The 20,080-nt window shown below is 38.0% G+C and overlaps 1 protein-coding gene across 3 annotated transcripts in view; it reads right to left on the minus strand.

The window, feature by feature from the left end:
* The window catches only part of TBC1D12 (TBC1 domain family member 12), a 110,386-nt gene that overhangs the window by 24,136 nt on the left and 66,170 nt on the right, over window positions 1-20,080 (minus strand). For all 3 annotated transcript variants that reach the window (XM_012766348.3, XM_012766353.3, XM_012766360.2), the window contains 3 exons: window positions 7,756-7,838; window positions 5,602-5,719; window positions 3,557-3,663 (listed from right to left, as the gene is read on the minus strand). In XM_012766348.3, the coding sequence (XP_012621802.1) occupies window positions 3,557-3,663; window positions 5,602-5,719; window positions 7,756-7,838 (308 nt within the window). The remainder of the gene's footprint in view (window positions 1-3,556; window positions 3,664-5,601; window positions 5,720-7,755; window positions 7,839-20,080) is intronic.

A 20,080-nucleotide genomic window follows, 5' to 3' on the forward strand; every position in this document is an offset into this window, starting at 1 on the left:
TCTCAGATGCAACTATAGTTACCAGAGCTCTCATGAACGCTTCCAAAAATGAAAATATGCATGCACAAGTATGTATGCATATGTGTGTGTATATATGTATATATACACACACACATATACATATATATATACACACACACACATATACATATATATCCTCTTTTTTAATAAAACAAAGTGGCAACATATTACATGCACTGGTCTGTATCTTACTTTGTTATAATGGAGGTTGTTACATATTAGTATACATAGATTTTCTTTCTTTTTTGTTCAACAACTGTATAGTATTCCAATGTATGACTATACCATCACAAGTATCCTTATACTGCCAAGGATCAGATCATTATCAAATAGCTGACTAGATATATTTCAAACAGACTCTTACTAATCTCTTCTCCCTTATATTCACTTTTCATTACTGTTAATGGTTTGGAAAGAAAGTAAAACAAACAAACAAAAAAAATCAACCTTAAAAATCCTATTATTTCTGCCCAACTCCATCAATGATTTGGTAGGAGAGGTGAATATAATTTTAAAAATGTAGGCCGGGCGTGGTGGCTCACGCCTGTAATCCTAGCACTCTAGGAGGCTGAGGCAGGTGGATTGCTCAAGGTCAGGAGTTCAAAACCAGCCTGAGCAAGAGGGAGACCCATCTCTACTAAAAATAGAGAGAAATTAATTGGACAGCTAAAAATATAGAGAGAAAATTATGTGGGCATCGTGGCACATGCCTGTAGTCCCAGCTACTTGGGAGGCTGAGGCATTAGAATCGCTTGAGCCCAGGAGTTTGAGGTTGCTGTGAGCTAGGCTGACAACGCCACAGCACTCTAGCTGACTAAAAAAAAAAAAAAAAAAATTATACATATAATTATTCGGGGCTTATCAGGTATCAAATTGTAAATCTATACTTTTTTATTTCAAACTGGTTCTAAGCCAGTCTTTCGGCTTCATTATTCTACCCAAATTTTAAAACTGCCTTAAAGGAAGAAAGGCTCATCAGACAAATCCATCACTTTTGAAAGTCACAAAACTGATTCAACAATAAAAACATGTAATGCATTTCAAAATATCAAAAGACATCTCTCCTGGTAAGATTTGCAGTGCTTATCTACAAAAAGAAGACCTGTAGCTCAGTTCAATTCCATACTTGGGCCCTCATATCACACTTATTTTGAATCTACAGAGAGCTTGAACCAGGCTTAAAGATGGTACTTTGGACTTGAACAGAGAATACTTTGATTTTAGCCTATGTTTCATTTTCTGATTTTGTAATAATGATAATATATTTATTCTTAGCAAAATGCACTCTCACTATAAGTTTATATTATCACAAATAAATGACTGTTAAAACAATCCTTTGAGATAGCTAATAATCTTGCCATCATTTTACAGATGAAGAAATGTAAGACTTCTAGATGTTAAGTAATTTGCCCAAGTAGCAAACCTAATATACATAGTGGAACTAAGATTTGAACCACATTTGACTGAATTTAGAGCCCTTACTCTTAGCTGCTATTCACTAGTAGTTATAAATTTCATGATTAAAACAAATACAATAAGAGTCAAATTACCAAAATAATCCAAAAGTAATCAAGATCATCAAAAATAAATTTACTTCAATCAAAATTTAGCATCTTAGGCCAGTGCAGTGGCTCATGTCTGTAATTCTAGCACTCTAGGAAGCTGAAACAGGAGGACTGCTTGAAGTCAAAGTTTGAGACCAGCCTGACCAAGAGTGAGACCCCTTCTCTACCAAAAATAGAAAAATTAGCCTGGCACGGTGGCACCCGTCTGTAGTCCCAGCTACTAGGAGGCTGAGGTTGGAAGATCACTTTAGTCCAGAAGTTTCATGTTGCACTGAGCTATGACAATGCCACTGCATTCTACCTGGGGTGACAGAGTGAGATTCTGTCTAAACAACAACAAAAAATTAGCATCTCTTCTACCACTAATGAAAAAGAAGAGAATGAATACACATCTCAAAAAAAAACCATATTATATGCAAATGAATATTTTTTTATGTACACAGAGAAAAGATCTGGGAGAACATACACCAAATTGATAAACAGGGTTTACAGTAGGATTGAGAATAGGAGTTTGGGTAGAAGAGTGGAAAAGACTTATACTTTATTATTGCTTGATTTTTTAAATAAATATTAATATAAAAAGAAAAATTTTAGAAATAACAGTGACAATATATTATTTCTATTGTACTAGAGTCCCTAAGTTCTTCTGTGGTCCACTATATGGTATTAACATTATCGCTCAAACCAATTTAGCACATTTTATTATTAACTATTTTATTTTCATCTATTTGATATTATCTTAATTTTTTTCATCTATTATTTTTGTAAAGAGAGATGGTTTGCTATGTTGTTCTGTCTGGCCTCAAACTCCTGGCCTTAAACGATCCTCCTACCTCAGCCTCCAAAATAAATGGGACTACACGTGTGTACCACTGCACCTGGCAATATTATCCTAATCTTATAAATTTTTAAAAAATTCATCAAAATTACCCTATATTTTACTCCTATGTGTCAAGGTTTTAAGAAACTTAAAAAAAATAAGACAAATCCTTGAAAGTCTTCTGACTTCTTTTCCTGCCTTTTTTTTTTTTTTGAGACAGAGTCTTGCTTTGTTGCCCAGGCTAGAGTGTGTGCCATGGCGTCAGCCTAACTCACCGCAACCTCAAACTCCTGGGCTCAAGTGATCCTCCTGCCCCAGCCTCCCAAGGAGCTGGGACTACAGGCATGCGCCACCATGCCCGGCTAATTTTTTCTATATATATTAGTTGGCCAATTAATTTCTTTCTATTTAGAGTAGAGACGGCGTCTTGCTCTTACTCAGGCTGGTTTCGAACTCCTGACCTTGAGCAATTTGCCCGCCTTGGCCTCCCAGAGTGCTAGGATTACAAGCATAAGCCACCTCGCCCAGTCCTTTCCTGCCTTTTAAACTTTAAAATTTAAAAAAAAAAAAAAAAAAAAAAAATCTGAAAGGACTGGTTTCGGTGGAGAGGTAAGAAATGAAATTTCTAGCCTTCTTTTAGTATTTATGTTTTTTTCAGTAAAAGAGAAGCCTTTTCACAGTTAGACTGTTTTCTTTTTCTTGTATATACTTATTTATCCACTAGAATCCAAGAAGTTTTTGATATTTGGAAACCAACAACATTATTGATAGTTCTAAACTAAAGGAAAAACTGCCAAGCACCATGGCTCACACCCGTAGTCCTAGCTACTCAGGAGGCTGAGGCAGGAGGATCCCTTGAGCCCAGGAGTTCAAAGTTGCGATAAGGTATGACTGCATCACTGTGCTCCAACCTGGGCAACACAGAAAGAGCCCGTCTCAAAAAATAAATAAACAAATAAATAAATGAAAAACCACAAATCTTATTTATAAAGTATAACTTATTAAATCATAACAAGTTTTGGGGGAGATGAAGCATGCTCTCAAAATGACATTATACATGGTAATGCCTTTGCAAATGGCCACAATCTGCTTTTTAACTCTGGAGATGGCTATTTGTATGTATGGGAGTAACTGAACACAGAATACAAACCAGGAGTGATATTTAGTTCATTTCCTACAGCTAGACTCCAAACTTTCCCACGAACACTAGGGGGCAATCCCTGCCACCACAATTCTCGAACTCTTCTTGTACTACGCCTAGAATTAAAGGAGGAGAAAAAAGGAGAAAGTTACTTTTTATACCCAAAATGCTAGTTGCATGATGGTTTTACCTAATCTATGGCCAAGTGATCAAATGATTTTTAAGAACATAGAGAATGATATATGGAATGCATTCTTTCCTTTGAGTTCATGCTTGCATGTTGTAGGCAACAAAAGCCTACAAAATACATATATAATAATAGCTCAAAGACAGACAACAGAAATTTAAAGGGACCTGCCTTCTATTAATATAAGTGCCATTTATACCAACAATACAATAAGAGAATCAGAAATATGTGGACAATTATTAAAAAAACAGGATAAAAGGGACCTAAATAAGTGATCCCAATTCAGTACCAGAAAACAAAATCCCACTAAGAATCTACTATGGGTAAGGCTTTGAGGAGCAGTATAGTCTGCTGAAAGGCTTTCAAGTCAGATAGACCTGAGTTCAAATCTAGTTTAAACCTTCACTAATTGTATAACCTTGGGCAAATCACTTAACCTGTCTGACTCTGAGTTTCCCTGTAAGATAAATGGGAGTAAAAATACATATACCTTATAAAAGTTCTAAGAATCAAATGCAATTATTTATGTAAAGAGCCTGATATGATATCTGTCACATTGTGCCAATATTCAACAAATTCCCAACGTACATCCTACACTAGGCATTGTAGAAGGTACCCTCAACCCTCCAGTCCAGAGGGAAGATAAAGCATATGTAAAATTATCAAAACATAAAAGGCAATAAAAAGAAAGAAATTCTGTCATTTGTGACAGGAAGATGTCGCATGGAGGAACCTGGAGGATATTATGCTAAGTGAAGTAAACCAGGCACAGAAAGACAAATACATGATCTCACCTATGTGCAGAATCTTAAAAAGTTGAACTCATAGAAGTAGTAGACAGTAGAATGGTGATTACTAAAGGCTGGGAGGCAGGGGGTTGTGGAATAGGTAAAGGGGAGATGTTGATGAAAGGATACAAAGTTTCCAGTAGAAGAAATAAGCTTTAGTGATCTATTGCATAGAATGATGACTATTAGGCTAGGCATGATGGCTCGTGCCTATAATCCTAGCACTTTGGAAGGCAGAGGTGGGAGGATCAATTGAGGCCAGGAGTTTAAGACCAGCCTGGGCATAACAGTGAGACCCAGTTTCTACAAAAAATAATTAAAAAAAAAAAAAAAAGAATGGTGACTATAATAAATAATAATGCACTGTATATTTCAAAACTGCTGAATTAGTAGATTTCAAATGTTTTGCCTCAAAAAAATAATAAGTATGTGAGGTGATGGATTTGTTACTTAGCTTGACTTAATCATTCCACAATGTAAACATATAGCAAACATTGCATTATACCCCAGAAATATATACAATTATTGTCAATTAAAAAACAGATGTTGGCAAAAAAGTAAAAAACAAGTTAAGGCAAGAAGTATATTACTTTCAAAGTATGATGATGGGACATTTACATAAAGGAAAGATCATATATATTTACTTGATTATGAAAGGCATTTTAAAAATCACTTTAATATTAACAAATGTATCTTATAACACATGAAATATTTAATATTTTCTTTCCAAAAATCTGGTAGTACATAAAAAATGCATCCTAACACAACGGTATGTTAGAATTTAAAAAATACAGTAACTGAGGATATTAAAGTTTCATAAATCAACTACCATTTCAGTTAGACCTCAAAGGATAGGTAATATTTTGACAGGCACAGAGGATGGTCAGTAAGGGATGTAGGTATTAGAGCTTGAGGGATAAAGCAAAGGCAAGATAAACATAGAAATTTTCTAGCACAGATTAATAGTATAATTTAGTCAAATCATAAGATACAAGCTGGGAAGTAATATAAATAGAGAACTGGAAACATGAGATCTTTGGAGACAAACTAGAATTCAGGAAAAGTCTGGTTATACTTACATTACTTCCCAGTTGGGCAGTATTTCATTGATCCAAATTACCATTGCACTTGCAATATTTTCTTCTTGTTTAAATCGTTCTTTCATTATTCTTTTTCTTTTATATGCTTCTTTAATTTCTGTTTTAAACAAGCAAGAATTACTTCAATACAAATGAGCTAGATCAAAACCCCCTTCTCCATCTATCTAACTCTACAAAAGAGGCTTCCTCAAAAAGAATATTCAGGTAAGAGGAAGGAAAGAAGGGGACAGGAGGGAAGGAGGAAAAAAGGGGAAAAAGAAAAAGGAAATGAACTTGATTAACATAATTTTTTTCTTTCTTTTTTTTTTTTTTTTAAAGAGATGGGCTCTAGCCACGTTACCCAGCCTGATATCAAACTCCTGGGCTCACATGATCCTCCCATCTCAGCCTGCCAAGTAGCTGGGACTACAGGTGTGCGCTACCTTGCCCAGCCATTAACCCATAATTTTAAAATAACATCTCCTATTCTACTATAAAAGTAAATGGCATAAAAGCCAGAAAATCATATAAATGGATTACTATAGCACACATTTCTATTTAGAATCTATCAAGTGAAATTTGTTATAAATTAACGATATAAAAAATGAACTACGAGGAACCAAAAAATACCCATTATTCATCCAAGGGGTTTATGAATTCCTGACATAAATACCATGACATCAAAAAATGATTTTGCCAGTGGCACTATTAGTATATGAACCCCTTTTAATATGGTGTTTCACTTTACTAATTAGATTGAAATTTTAAAAATCCCCCCAACGAACACATATATTAACAACACATCTCTGGGAATCAAAAGTCAGAATTCAGAACAAGAGATGCTTCAAATATAGAGAGAAGTGACTAATAAATGAAAAAAGTTATGTATAATTTTAGAACCAGTTAGGATGTCAGCGATCAGGCAGTCAAACTGTTTTCAAATTGTATTTCACACATGCCTCTGAAACCATCTTGAGGGGCAAGTAGGAGCCCAAGTAAGCAGCTCCACTTTCTTTTATTTGTTTTATGTATTCAAATGCTATGTAAGATTTCTTAGGAGAAGGTTCCAATATTTTGGTTTTTTTTTAAAAAAGTGTTGAAGGGGCTGGGCACGGTGGCTCATGTCTGTAATCCTAGCACCCACGGAGGCAGAGGCCGAGGCGGGTGGATTGCTCGAGGTCAGGAGTTCGAAACCAGCCTGAGTAAGAGCGAGACACCGTCTCTACTATAAATAGAAAGAAATTAATTGGCCAACTAATATATATAGAAAAAATTAGCCGGGCATGGTGGCACATGCCTGTAGTCCCAGCTGCTCGGGAGGCTGAGGCAGCAGGATTGCTTGAGCCCAGGAGTTTGAGGTTGCTGTGAGCTAGGCTGACGCCATGGCACTCACTCTAGCCTGGGCAACAAAGCGAGACTCTGTCTCAAAAAAAAAAAAAAGAGTTGAAAGACAGGCTTGAAAGCCCTTGATCAAGTTGACCTGCCTCCCACACTTTACAAATGAGAAAACTAACACTAGGCTTATTCAGAGTATCACATCCAGGTAGTATCAAACGGGATATTTTCTAAAATATCCTGAAATAACAATGGTCAGTAAATAATGATAAATTATCCTTATGTTATATTTTTGATTGGGGAAGAGAATGATGAATAAATATGTAAATTTACACAAATGAGAGTATACATTCATATGCCTGATCAAATGACATAATTGGGACCCTGGGGAGACTCGATAAGTCATGAAAGCGAATTTTAGTTTTAAACCATATTCTCAGAGCCATGTAATAAGTTAAAATTATTAAATTATAAAATAATTATAAATTATAAAATATCAAAAGCCTAAAAACTGTAGAAAGTGAAATTCATGAATAGATTCATGAATAATATCTTCATTTATAAATTAAGATGGTAGTAATCCAAATTAATAACTACAATTTCAAGATTCCTCATATTAGTTTTATAAAAGTACTTGCAGAAAAATTATGATCCTAGTATGTCATTTTATTCTTCCTTAAGAGTAAACCTAATTATAAAAATAGTAAAGGAAAAATAAGAATTCGATATCACCCTGAAGACAGACTTGATCAATTTCACTGTTCATCTTCTTGTTGAAACCAGAAAATTAACTATACCATTTCAAGTTAAGTTTTATACCTCGTTTTTTAGCCTCAGCCACCATTTCATCATATTCTTGTCGGTGACGTAAAGCTTCTTCCACAGATTTAGCAGGAAGATTTCTGGAAAAAAAAAATTACTTAAGTCAAGCCAATTTTTAAAAGATTAACTTTTAAACTTATTAACTCCTTTCTTATTACAGGCAGATACAAAGAATTTCTAACTTAATCTTCTCATTTCATATATTAAGAAAGTGAAAGGCTCAAAGGAACTCTGCATTTTAAGACAGAAGCAGAATCTAGGTTGCTAATATTTGTTTTATGTTTGTGTATATATATTTATGTCATGTATAATAAGTTTAGACATATTTAAACATTTCAGATTTCAGTCGATATTATTAGGTTATTTGTTAAACCCACTTACTAGAGTTTTCTTTTTTTAGTCAAACTATTTTTTTTCCAGTTCACATAATATTTTATTTTTAAAAATACTTTAGAAAGACAGGGTCTCACTTTTGTCCAGGTGGTCTCCTGGGCTCAAGCAGCCCTCCTTTCTCAGCTCCCACTGGCTGGGACTCCAAGCATGCCACTGCCTGGAAAGCTCAGCAGGGCGGCCAGCAGGGCAGAAACCAAGGACACCCAGGTCGGAGCTGCTGTGGGCAACAAGTGGGGCCAGCAGGCTGTCTGGAGGAAGGACGGTTAGTGAATCCTAAATGCAACTGCTCTTGGAAGATGCCTTCCGCAAAAGTGTAGTCAAACTTTTTTAAGGTGTAAATTACATACAATAAAATGAATAAACATTTTAAGAGTAGTATGATGAGTTTTAGCAAATGTATATACCTGTACAACCAACACACCAACCAAGATATGGACTATTCCCATCACTCCAAAGTTTCCTTGTAATCTCTCGATACTTACCTACCTCATGAAATCACTTCTCTGATCTCTATCCCTATGGATTAGTTTGTTCTCTTTTGAAAAGTTTTATATGGATTCTTTTGTCTAGCTTCTTTTGTTCAGCATATTTTTGAAATTGATTCATGTTGTTGTATTAATGATATGTTCCTTTTAATTACTGAGTAGTATTCTATCTATCCATGTGGATGGACATTTCAGTTGTTTCCAGTTTGGGATCATTATGAATAAAACTATCAAGTCTTTGTGTGAACATTTGCTTTCATTTCTCTTGGGTAAATATTCTGGAGGAGAATTCTTGGGTCACATGGTAAGTGCAGGTATATCTTTATAACAAACTGTCAAACTACTTTAAACAATGTTCTGGGCTTGAGTTGAGGAACAGAGCAGGCCCTCAGTTGTGCCTGCCCTCTTTTCACTCCGACCCATTAAATCAATCTATCAATCAATCAGACAATGGGCTCTAATTAAAACTTTAGTAACCAGTCCTTTGCATATACAATAGCCCCCTTATCCTTGGAAGATATGTTCCAAGATCACCAGTGGATGCCTGAAGCCTCAGATACTACCAAACCCTATATATACACTATGTTTTTTCCTATACATACATATCTATGATAAAGTTTAATTTAATTAAGATTAAGTTAATCCAGCAGATGTTGCCATCAATTGAAATTCATTTTCTGTTCATGTCTTCCACTCACAAATTTAATGCCTTTTTCACCTTAATTAAGCATTTATCACACACTGGGGCCCTAACTTTTGCAGTTTGTGGTGGAACAGCAAAACTAGCATGATTTTCTTTTTCATTCTTCAAAATTTCATAGATAGAAGATTTGTTTTTAAAGATCTTAGCAGCCTCAGAAAAAAATATGATTTTTTTTCTTTCCTTATTAAATCAAGAATTTTTACCTTTTTACCTAAAGGAAGTACTTTACAGCTTTTCTTTGGCATATCCAAATTGCCAGCATCACTACTCTTGAGATTTGGGGCCATTATTAAGTGAAATAAGGGTTACTTGAACACAGCTCTGTAATATGACAGTTGATCTAACAACTGAGAAGGCTACTGACTACCAGGCGGATAGCATTAGAAAAAGGAATTATTCATATCCCTGGTGGGACAGAGTAGGACAGTATGAGATTTCATCATACTACTCAGAATGTAGTGTAATTTAAAAATTCTAAATTATTTATTTCTGGAATTTTCCATTTAATATTTTCAAACCACAGTTGACCATGGGTAACTGAAACCACAGAAAGCAAAACTTATCATTGGAGGGGGATGCTACTATAGTATATTTTGGTCTATCCAATCAGTGGCTTCAAATTCCATAATTTAGATATATGAAAATGAAATACATTTGTATATTACCACTTATCTCAATATAATGTCTAGTTTTAGGAATCATTTTTTCTTTTCAACAGTCTAGAGTAAGGAAAGGTAAGTGACAAACTTTCAAATTATACAAAGACTTCTGCTTCAAGCCATAACAGAATAAGAAAGACTGGGTTTACCCTCTTCCTTTAAATAATTAAAAAAGTAGACAAAATCTATTTTGTTCTCAGTAGTGAAGACAAACTAGCCCTACAATAAAGTCTATTCTGGAACCAATCTAACAAAGATTAGATCAAAGGATCAAACCAATTCTAAATAACTTAGCTGCATACCAAACTAAAGCTAAAAGTATATTAAACTGTGGTTTTCAGACAATGGTCAATAGGCAACACAAGACAGTAATACTTAGGAAAAAGAAAACAAACAAGGTAACCCTATAAGTACCTGACCTTACTGGCTGACATTTCCAGGTCTCAGTGATAAAAGAGAATACCTAGAGTCCATCAGTCCTCTCCTGAGTTGAGGAGTGAGTATGGAGTTGGGGGCTTCAAGACAGCTAGAATTTGCAGATCAGAGAACCAGAAAGAAGGAAGTTGCAGCAGATGAGTCCTCCCAAGTCTTTTGCTGATTACTGATCTACACATGCATGTGATTAAAGTATGGCCAGCGGAAAAAACATCAGAAAAAAAGGACATTCTCAAAGACCACATAGGTCCAACAAGAGTGGAAAGACCTAATATTTAAGAGTCTTTTTTTTTTTTTTTTTTGAGACAGAGTCTCGGTTTGTTGCCTAGGCTAGAGTGAGTGCCATGGCATTAGCCTAGCTCACAGCAACCTCAAACTCCTGGGCTCAAGCAATCCTTCTGCCTCAGCCTCCCAAGTAGCTGGGACTACAGGCATGTGCCACCATGCCTGGCTAATTTTTTCTATATATATTAGTTGGCCAATTAATTTCTTTCTATTTATAGTAGAGACAGGGTCTTGCTCTTGCTCAGGCTGGTTTCAAACTCCTGACCTCGAGCAATCTGCCCACCTTCGGCCTCCCAGAGAGCTAGGATTACAGGCGTGAGCCACCGCGCCTGGCCAAGAGTAGAGTCTTTAGAAGGAACTGCCTCATCAATGGTCATACCATCCTGTACACACCAGATTCTATCTGAGCTGGGAAGAAGGAACTGCTTCAATAGTGAATACAAATTATCCCTACAATAAAGTCTATCCTGGAACCACTCTAACAAAGATTAGATCAAAAGGATCAAACTAATTCCAAATAACTGCATATCAGACTAAAGCTAAAAAATATTTAAAAGAATACCCCCAAAAAGAAAAAAAGAAACAAGCCAGGTGTGGTGGCTCATGCCTGTAATCTCAGCATTTTGGGAGGCCAACGTGGGAGGACTACTTAATACCTGGTTCAAGACCAGCCTGAGCAATATAGCAAGATCCCATCTCTACAAAAATTAAATATATATATATATATATATATATATATATATATATATATATATTAGCCAGGTATGGTAGCGCACACCAACAATCCCAGCTACTCAGGAGACTAAGACAGGAGGATTACTTGAGCCCTTGAGATTGCAGTGAACTATGATGACATCACTGCACTCTAGCCCAGGCAACAGAGTAAGACCTTGTCTCAAAAAAAATAAAGTCCAGCATCCAACTATGTAACTCACAATGTCTGGCATCCAAAGAAATTAACAGGGATGTGAAAAAGCAGAAAAATATAATATATAATGAGAAGAAAAATTAGTCAACGGTAACAATACAGAAATGACATGGATAATAGGATTATAACACAAAGATAAAATAGCTGCTATACTACAGGCATTCCTCGCTTTATTGTGCTGTGTTTTATTGTACTTCGTAGATACCACATTTTGTACAAATCGAAGGTTTGTGGCAACCCTGAATCATGCAAGTCTATCAACATCATTTTTCCAACAGCCGGTGCTTACTTGCAGTTTGGGTCACATTTTGGTAATTCTTGGAATATTTCAACCTTTTTCATTACTATTATATCTGTTATGCTGATCTGTGATCAGTGATCTTTCATGTTACTACAAACTGTTTTGGGGCACTACAACCTATGCTGGTAAAAGACAGCAGATTTAATCAGTAAATGTGTGTGTTCTGACAGCTCCACTGACCAACCATTCCCCTGCCTCTCTCCCTTCTCTTCAGGCATCCCTATTCCTTGAGACATAACAATATTGAAATTAGGCCAATGAATAACCCTGTAATGGCCTCTATGTGTTCAAGTGAAAGGAACAGTCACAAATCTCTCACTTTAAATCAAAAACCAGAAATGATTAAGCTTAGTAAAGAAAGTATATCAAAAGCCATGATAGGCTGAAAGCTAGGCCTCTTATGCCAGACAGTTTTAGTGGCCTAGATAGAAGATCAAACCAGCTACAATATTCTATTAACCCAAAGCTTAATCCAGAACAAGGCCCTAAACTCTCCTGAATTCTATTAATATGAAGGCTAAGAGAAGTTAGGAAACTGCAGAAGAAAGGTTTGAAGGTAGCAGAGGTTGGTTCATCAGGTTTAAAGAAAGAAACCATTTCCATAACATAAAAGTAAAAGGTGAAGCAGCAAAGGCTGATGGAGAAGCTGCAGCAAGTAATCCAGAAGACCTAGCTAAGATTATTGATGAAGGAGGCTACTCAAAACAATAGATTTTCAATGAAACAAAACAGCGTTCTATTGGAAGATGATACTACTTAGGATTTTCATAGCAAGAGAGGAGAAGTCAATGCCTGGCTTCAAAGAATCAAAGAACAGGCTAACTCTCTTGTTAGGGACTAACACAGCTAGTGACTTTCAGTTGACGCCAATGCTCATTTACCATTCTGAAAATCTTAGGGCCCTTAAGAATTATGCTAAATCTATTCTGCCTGTGCTCTATAGGTGGAACAACAAAGCCTCAATGACAACACATGTTTATAGCATGGTTTACTGAATATTTTATTTTTTTTATTGTTTCAGAATATTACGGGGGTATAACTGTTTAAGTTACATATATTGCCTTTACCCCACCCAAGTCAGAACTACAAGTGTATCCATCCCCCAAACGGTGCGCACTGCACCCTTTAGGTGTGAATATACCCATCTCCTCCTCCTCTCTCCCATCTTCCCAACACCTGATAAATATTACTACTACTCTATGTGCACATAAGAGTTGATCAATTTGATGGTGAGTACATTTGGAGCTTGTTTTTCCATTCCTGTGATACTTCACTTAGTAGAATGGACTCCAGTTCCATTCAGGATTATACAAGAGGTGCTAGATCACCATTGTTTTTTGTGGTAGAGTAGTACTCCATGGTATACATATAACACACTTTATTAATCCACTCATGTATTGATGGGCACTTGGGTTGTTTCTACCACTTTGCAATTGTGAATTGTGCTGCTATAAACATTCTAGTACAGATGTCTTTTTTACAGAATGTCTTTTTTTCCTTTGGGTAGATGCCCAGTAATGGAATTGCTGGATCAAATGGTAGTTCTACTTTTAGATCTTTGAGGTATCTCTATACTGCTTTCCACAGAGCTTGTACTAGTTTGCAGTCTCACCAGCAGTGTATGAGTGTTACTATCTCTCTGCATCCACGCCATTTGGTTTACTGAATATTTTAAGCCCACTGTTGAGACCTGCTGCTCAGAAAAAAGATTCCTTTCAAAATATTACTGCTTATTAACAATGCACCTACTCACTCAAGAGTGGTGATGGAAATGTACAAGGAGATTGATGCTATTTTCATGCATGCTAATATAACATCCATTTTACAGCCCAAGGATCAAGGAGTATAGAGGTCCCTGGGTTACAGAGGAGATATATTCCTGAGATTGTCTTTAGGTTGGATTTGTATGTAACTTGGATCCCTGATGAATGGTGCATATATGGTGATAATAATATCATAATGGCATATATGGTCATAAGTATAATAATGATGATGATACCTCTGTACCATAATAAGTTACAAAAACTATTGTGCTTTTAATCCAAACAAACAGAATAAAAAAAACAAATTGATACACAAAGTTCAGATATGAGGCCAGGCACAGTGGCTCACGTCTGTAATCCTAGCACTTTGGGAGGCCAAGGCAGGAGATTGCTTGAGGACAGGAATTCAAGACCAGCCTGAACAGGAACAAAATCTCTTCTCTACAAAAAAAATATAAAAGTTAGATGGGCAAGGTGGCACGCACCTGTAGTCCCAGCTACGGAGGAGGTTGAGGCAGGAAGATCACTTGAGCTCAGTTCAAGGTTGTAGTGAGCTATGATGATGTCACTGCACTCTAGCCCAAGTCACAGAGGGAAAAAAGGTTCAGATAGGCTAATAGGAATGTTATGCTTATTTTGGTCTTCTAACCAAATCAATAATAACCTTTCCATTACAACAATTAAGCCACTACACTGCTTAGTAATAACTGATGCTTTCATGGGAGCACTGCCTTTCACACATTCCATCATTCTCACTTTATCCTTTATAATTGTTCCAATGGCCAAGCAACTAAAGCCTAATGCTTTCTCAACAAATGATGGCATCTGGCCTTTCTCCAAACAATAATTTCTACTTTCATTTCCATTGTAATCACCTTTCTCTTTGCTGCAGGCTCACCTGGACTTGCAGTGGATTTTTGCTTTGGAGGCATTGCCATAAGGGTGAATACAGACTCACAAAATCAAATAAACAATGAAACTAGCTGCTAACATAAAGACGCTGCGTCAATGAACTGCTTATGCCATGTGGGCTTCTTTACATGCATGGAAGTGTGGGGCACGGTGACAACGCCATTACAAGATGGCGCCGATTTCCGGTGGCCCGCCTGTAGTAAACAAGTTCAGCGCATGCGCAGAGTAAGTCCTGGCCCGTTCTATAAGTATGCATATGAAGGATCTTAGCTTGGCCTATCAGTAATAACCCTCGCGTGCTTTTAACCTATCCCCATCACTTCCCTCCTTCCTTAGAGTATATAAGTGTGTGAGAGCTTGTGCTCAGGGTCTTCCGCATCATGCAAGTTTAAAGGGAACCCCATTAAAGCACGGTCAGAAGAACTCCGGTTGCCGCGTCTTCCTTGCTGGCGAGGCGGGCGCGACAAGTGGTGCCGAAACCCGGGAACTTGAAACAACTTTGAGGCACCAGCGGAAGACGACCTCGGAAGAGGTAGAGTTCAGAACTGACGTGTGGGACGGCCAAAACTCCCCTGCTTCCAAAAAATGGGTAATATTCTGCTGCGGCACTTTTTGTGGCCTATTATCATGAAATGCCTGTATGATGAGACTTCAGGCCCGCGCGTAGCAGCTAGCCAAAGTGCACTGAGTGACTTGCAAGAAGCAAGCTCAGAGAGAAGCAGTAAGGGAGGTACCGCGGTAAAAGGTGGAAAAAAGGAATATAGAGCTCAAAAAAGGAAAATGCAGGGAGGGATAGCGCAGCCCGACCTGCAAAGGGAGAGAAAGAAGAAAGGAGAAAGGAAAAAAGGGAGAGAAAGAGAAAGGAGAAAAAGGGAGAGAAAGAAGAAAGGAGAAAAAGGGAGAGAAAGAAGAAAGGAGAAAAAGGGAGAGAAAGAAGAAAGGAGAAAAAGGGAGAGAAAGAAGAAAGGAGAAAAAGGGAGAGAAAGAAGGAGAAAAAGGGAGAGAAAGAAGGAGAAAAAGGGAGAGAAAGAAGGAGAAAAGGGAGAGAAAGAAGGAGAAAAGGGAGAGAAAGGAGAAGAAAAGGGGAGAGAAAGGAGAAGAAAAGGGGAGAGAAAGGAGAAGAAAAGGGGAGAGAAAGAAATGTAAAGGTACCAAAAATAAAAATGACAAAGGACAGGACAGGACAGAAGACAGAGGAGATGCCTGCTTGACTACTGATACATTCCTGTTCCTGTTGAAGCTCCTAGCTCTATGACTCTGTTTAGATCTCGCAGAGATTTCGGGATCACAGCTGCGATTCATACTGCTCAGGCTCTCAACAATCTATCTGCTGGAGTAGCCGCAGCCCTCGACACTCAAGCCACTCTGAATGCCCATGTGAAGGGTGGGATTATGCTTCTGAATCAGCGAGTGAATTTAGTACAGGACCAGGTGGACACTCTTTGGCAGCTTGCGCAGCTGGGTTGTGAGTGGAGAATGACCGGCCTCTGTGTCACTTTTGTGCTCTATGAGAACTTTACCTTTGCCGCTAATCTTTCTAAACAGCTGTCTAGGCATCTAACAGGCAACTGGTCTGAACAGTTTGATTCCTCACTCAGAGATCTGAGACTGGCCATCATGCACGTGAACTCCACTCGTGTGGATCTGAGCCTTGCCACAGGACTGACAGCATGGATTCAACAAGCCACCCATCATCTGAAGGAATGGTCCGGTCTTGCAGCCGTGGCCGTTTTGCTGATCGTTGCGGCTGTTGGCGGACTGTGGTGCATCTGTAGGCTGCAGGCCCAGAGAAAGAGGGACCATGTGGTATTGGCACAGGCATTTGCTGCGCTTGAACTGGGACAGCCTACACAGGTGTGGTTGACCATGCTTAAGGGTTAGCCTAGTTTTGGGTTGCACGCGCTCCTACCCCCAGGTATTTTGGCAGACATGGCCTTTGCACTCTGAGGGATTTCTCCCATTGCACCAGATAAGGCATGTCTCCTATCCCACAGCCAGCCTTTGCACACCTCCGAGTTTTGCTCATTGCATGAGGTAAGGTGGTTGCTGGTGAAAGTGAGGCTCTGCAACCTTGATCGCACGGTTGAAGGACGGTGCTGAACGGTTGCTCAGCTCTCATTAAATTAATAAAACAGGGGGAGATGTGGGGCGAGGTGACAACGCCATTACAAGATGGCGCCGATTTCCGGTGGCCCGCCTGTAGTAAACAAGTTCAGCGCATGCGCAGAGTAAGTCCTGGCCCGTTCTATAAGTATGCATATGAAGGATCTTAGCTTGGCCTATCAGTAATAACCCTCGCGCGCTTTTAACCTATCCCCATCACTTCCCTCCTTCCTTAGAGTATATAAGTGTGTGAGAGCTTGTGCTCAGGGTCTTCCGCATCATGCAAGTTTAAAGGGAACCCCATTAAAGCACGGTCAGAAGAACTCCGGTTGCCGCGTCTTCCTTGCTGGCGAGGCGGGCGCGACATAGAAGAAACTATTAACAGATCCTGAATTATTAATTTATTTAATTATAAATTATAGTTATGGGAAGCTTTGGAAGCCAGTTTTTAAGTATGGAACACCTGTAACTCAGGGACTGCCTATAATTTCAACTTTCAATTCTTCTTACATAAGAAATACATTTCATAAGGCTATAGCTATCACAGATGATAATTCCTCTGATGGATCTGGGCAAAGCAAATCAAAACCTTGTGAAAAGGATTCACTATTCTAGATGCCAAAAAGGACATTCATGAAGGAGGTCAAAGTGTCAACATTAACAGGAATTTGGAAGCAGTTGATTCCAACCCTCATGAATGACTTGGTGGGGTTCAAGATTTTAGTGGGGGAAATAACTGCAGATGTGGGAAAAATTACAAGAGAACCAAAATTATAAGTATAGCCTGAATACATGATCAAATTACTATAATCTCATGATAAAGCTTGAAAACATGAGGAGTTGCTTCTTACAGATGAGTAAAGAAAGTGGTTTCTTGAGATGAAATCTATTCCTGGTAAAGATGCTGTGAACACTGTTGAAATGACAACAGAAGATTTACAATATTACATAAACTTACTTGATAAAGCAGTGGTAGTGTCTGAGAAGATGGACTTCAATTTTGAAAGAAATTCTATGGTGGATAAAATGCTATCAAACAGCATCAGATGCTATAGAGAAATCCTTTGTGAAAGGAAGAGTCAATCAATGTGGCAAACATCATTGTTGTTTTCTTTTAAGAAATTGCCGGTCATCCTAACCTTCAGCAACCAACACCCTGGTCATCCACATCAAGGCAAGACCCTCCACCAGCAAAAAGATAACACAATGAAGGTTCAGATGAATTGCCAGTATTTTGTAGCTGGAACCGAACCCACGATATTTCTGAGGTATGTCTATGCGTGAGTGCGTGCATGTGGGTTTGTGTGTTGTGTATACACACAAGAAGGTAGAAGAAAGCATGTGTAATGAGAAGAGAAACTCAAGACCCAAATAAAACTTTCACAGATGAAAAATACAATTTTTAAAATGAAAAACACACAAGATGGGACTAAAAAAACTGACAACAGATTACACACTGCAGAACAAAAATTAATGAACTTGAAAATATAATAACAGAAAACTATACAGTGTGACATATACAGAAAAGACCAAAAAGAAAAAAAGAAAAAGAAAAAACCAGAGGGACAGTGCCTAATGTGCTATGGGACATGCAACAATATCAAGCAATATATATTTAATTGGCATTTCAGAAAGAAGGGGGATGCAGGCAGAACAAAAAATAGTTGAAGAAATAAAGGCTATAATTTTTCTAAAGTTTATATTAATAGAAAACTGTAAATGCAAAGATACAGTAAGCTTGATGAACCCCAAGCAGAAGGAACATGAAGACAACCACAAAGCACATCACAATCAAATTGACACAACTCAAACTCAAGAAAATCACAGATAGAAAAAAATCTTAAAAGTACTCAAAAAGAAAAAGAATTCACTAACAAAAGACTAGCACTACAAAAAACGTTAAAAGAACCTTTTCAGGCAGCAGGAAAATGACACCACATGGAAATCTGCAGTAGTACAGAGAGCACAGTCTATGGTATAATCTGGCAATAGAAATTAACAAAGTGTCTGTACTGGATACTCCTAAGCAACCACTAATAAGAAACAAGGAGCTGGATAACTATGTATATAATACTTTTGAAGATTTTTGGAAAACCAACAAATAAAATGACAGTGGCTGGTTGCTCCTAATGTCGCTAGACAAAGTAGAAAAAGAACAGGATGAACTCAGGGATTTGGATTCCCATCTTAAGCACCACATAAATGACAGAAAGGTTCTAGTGCCCTGAAGAAGACCTTTATCTCCTGTAGCAGCAGCAGGGTTGAGACTTCTGAAAATCAAATGCAAAATCTTATACTGTGACAGGCAGAATTACAATAAAGTTGAACTCCCAACTTTGCAGACTGTCTATTGTTAAAGTGACGGTACCGACTGGGAAGGAATAGGATCGTGAAAGTTGGAATGGAAATGTGTAGGAAGATCTTGAGGAATCTGGAGATACTGAGCCTCTAAATTCTGATGAGTGTGCTTTGCCAGTGGAAGAGGTTGATCCCCTCCTACCCATGTCTGAGGGGATCAACCCTGTGTTGCCTGAGGAAACTGTAATGGCCTCCCCTGAAGCAGATGTCCTGCAAGAGAATGCTGATTCTCCTCAAGACCCATCCTTACCACCCCTCCTTGCTTCCAGACCTATAACTAAACTCAAGACCCAGCAGGCCCTAAAGTGAGGTACAAAGTGAGACCTATGAAGAGGTGTGCTACACTCCAAAAGAACTACTTGAGTTTTCTAATCTATACAGATAGAAATCTGGGGAACATGGGAATAGATCCTGAGGGTGTGGGATAATGGTGGAAAGAACAAGGACTGGTGGGATAAAGCTGGATCAGGACTAAATTACTGATATGCACTCACTAAGCAGAGACTCTGCATTTAATGTTGCAGCTCAAGGAGTTAGGGTTTTAACTGGTTGGTTGGTTGGCTAAAACATGGACCAAAAAGCCCACAGTGAATGACATAGAAAAGTCAGATCTGCCTTGGTTTAATGTAGAGGAAGGGATTAAAAGGCTTAGGGAAACTGGAATGTTAGAATGGGTTTATCATTTAAAACCTACTCACTCACCCTAGGAAGGTCCAAAAGGCATACTTTTTGCTTCAACTGTGAGAAATAAAGTTATGAAGGGAGGCCCAGCATCGTTGAAGATGCTCTTATCTGTAGGCCAGACCTTCCAGTGGGAACTGCAGTCACTGCACTAGGAAACCTAAATACAATGGAAGTAATCTGATCTCAGGAAAGTAGGGACCAAGTGGCAACACTTAATCACCAAAGGTAAAGTGGGTTACCAAAGTGATCAAAAGTCAGAGCAGCAATCAGGATATGCAGACCTATTATGCTGGCTAGTTGATATATGGTGTTC

Source organism: Microcebus murinus, chromosome 14 (genome assembly GCF_040939455.1).
Source record: "Microcebus murinus isolate Inina chromosome 14, M.murinus_Inina_mat1.0, whole genome shotgun sequence".
NCBI lineage: Eukaryota > Metazoa > Chordata > Mammalia > Primates > Cheirogaleidae > Microcebus > Microcebus murinus.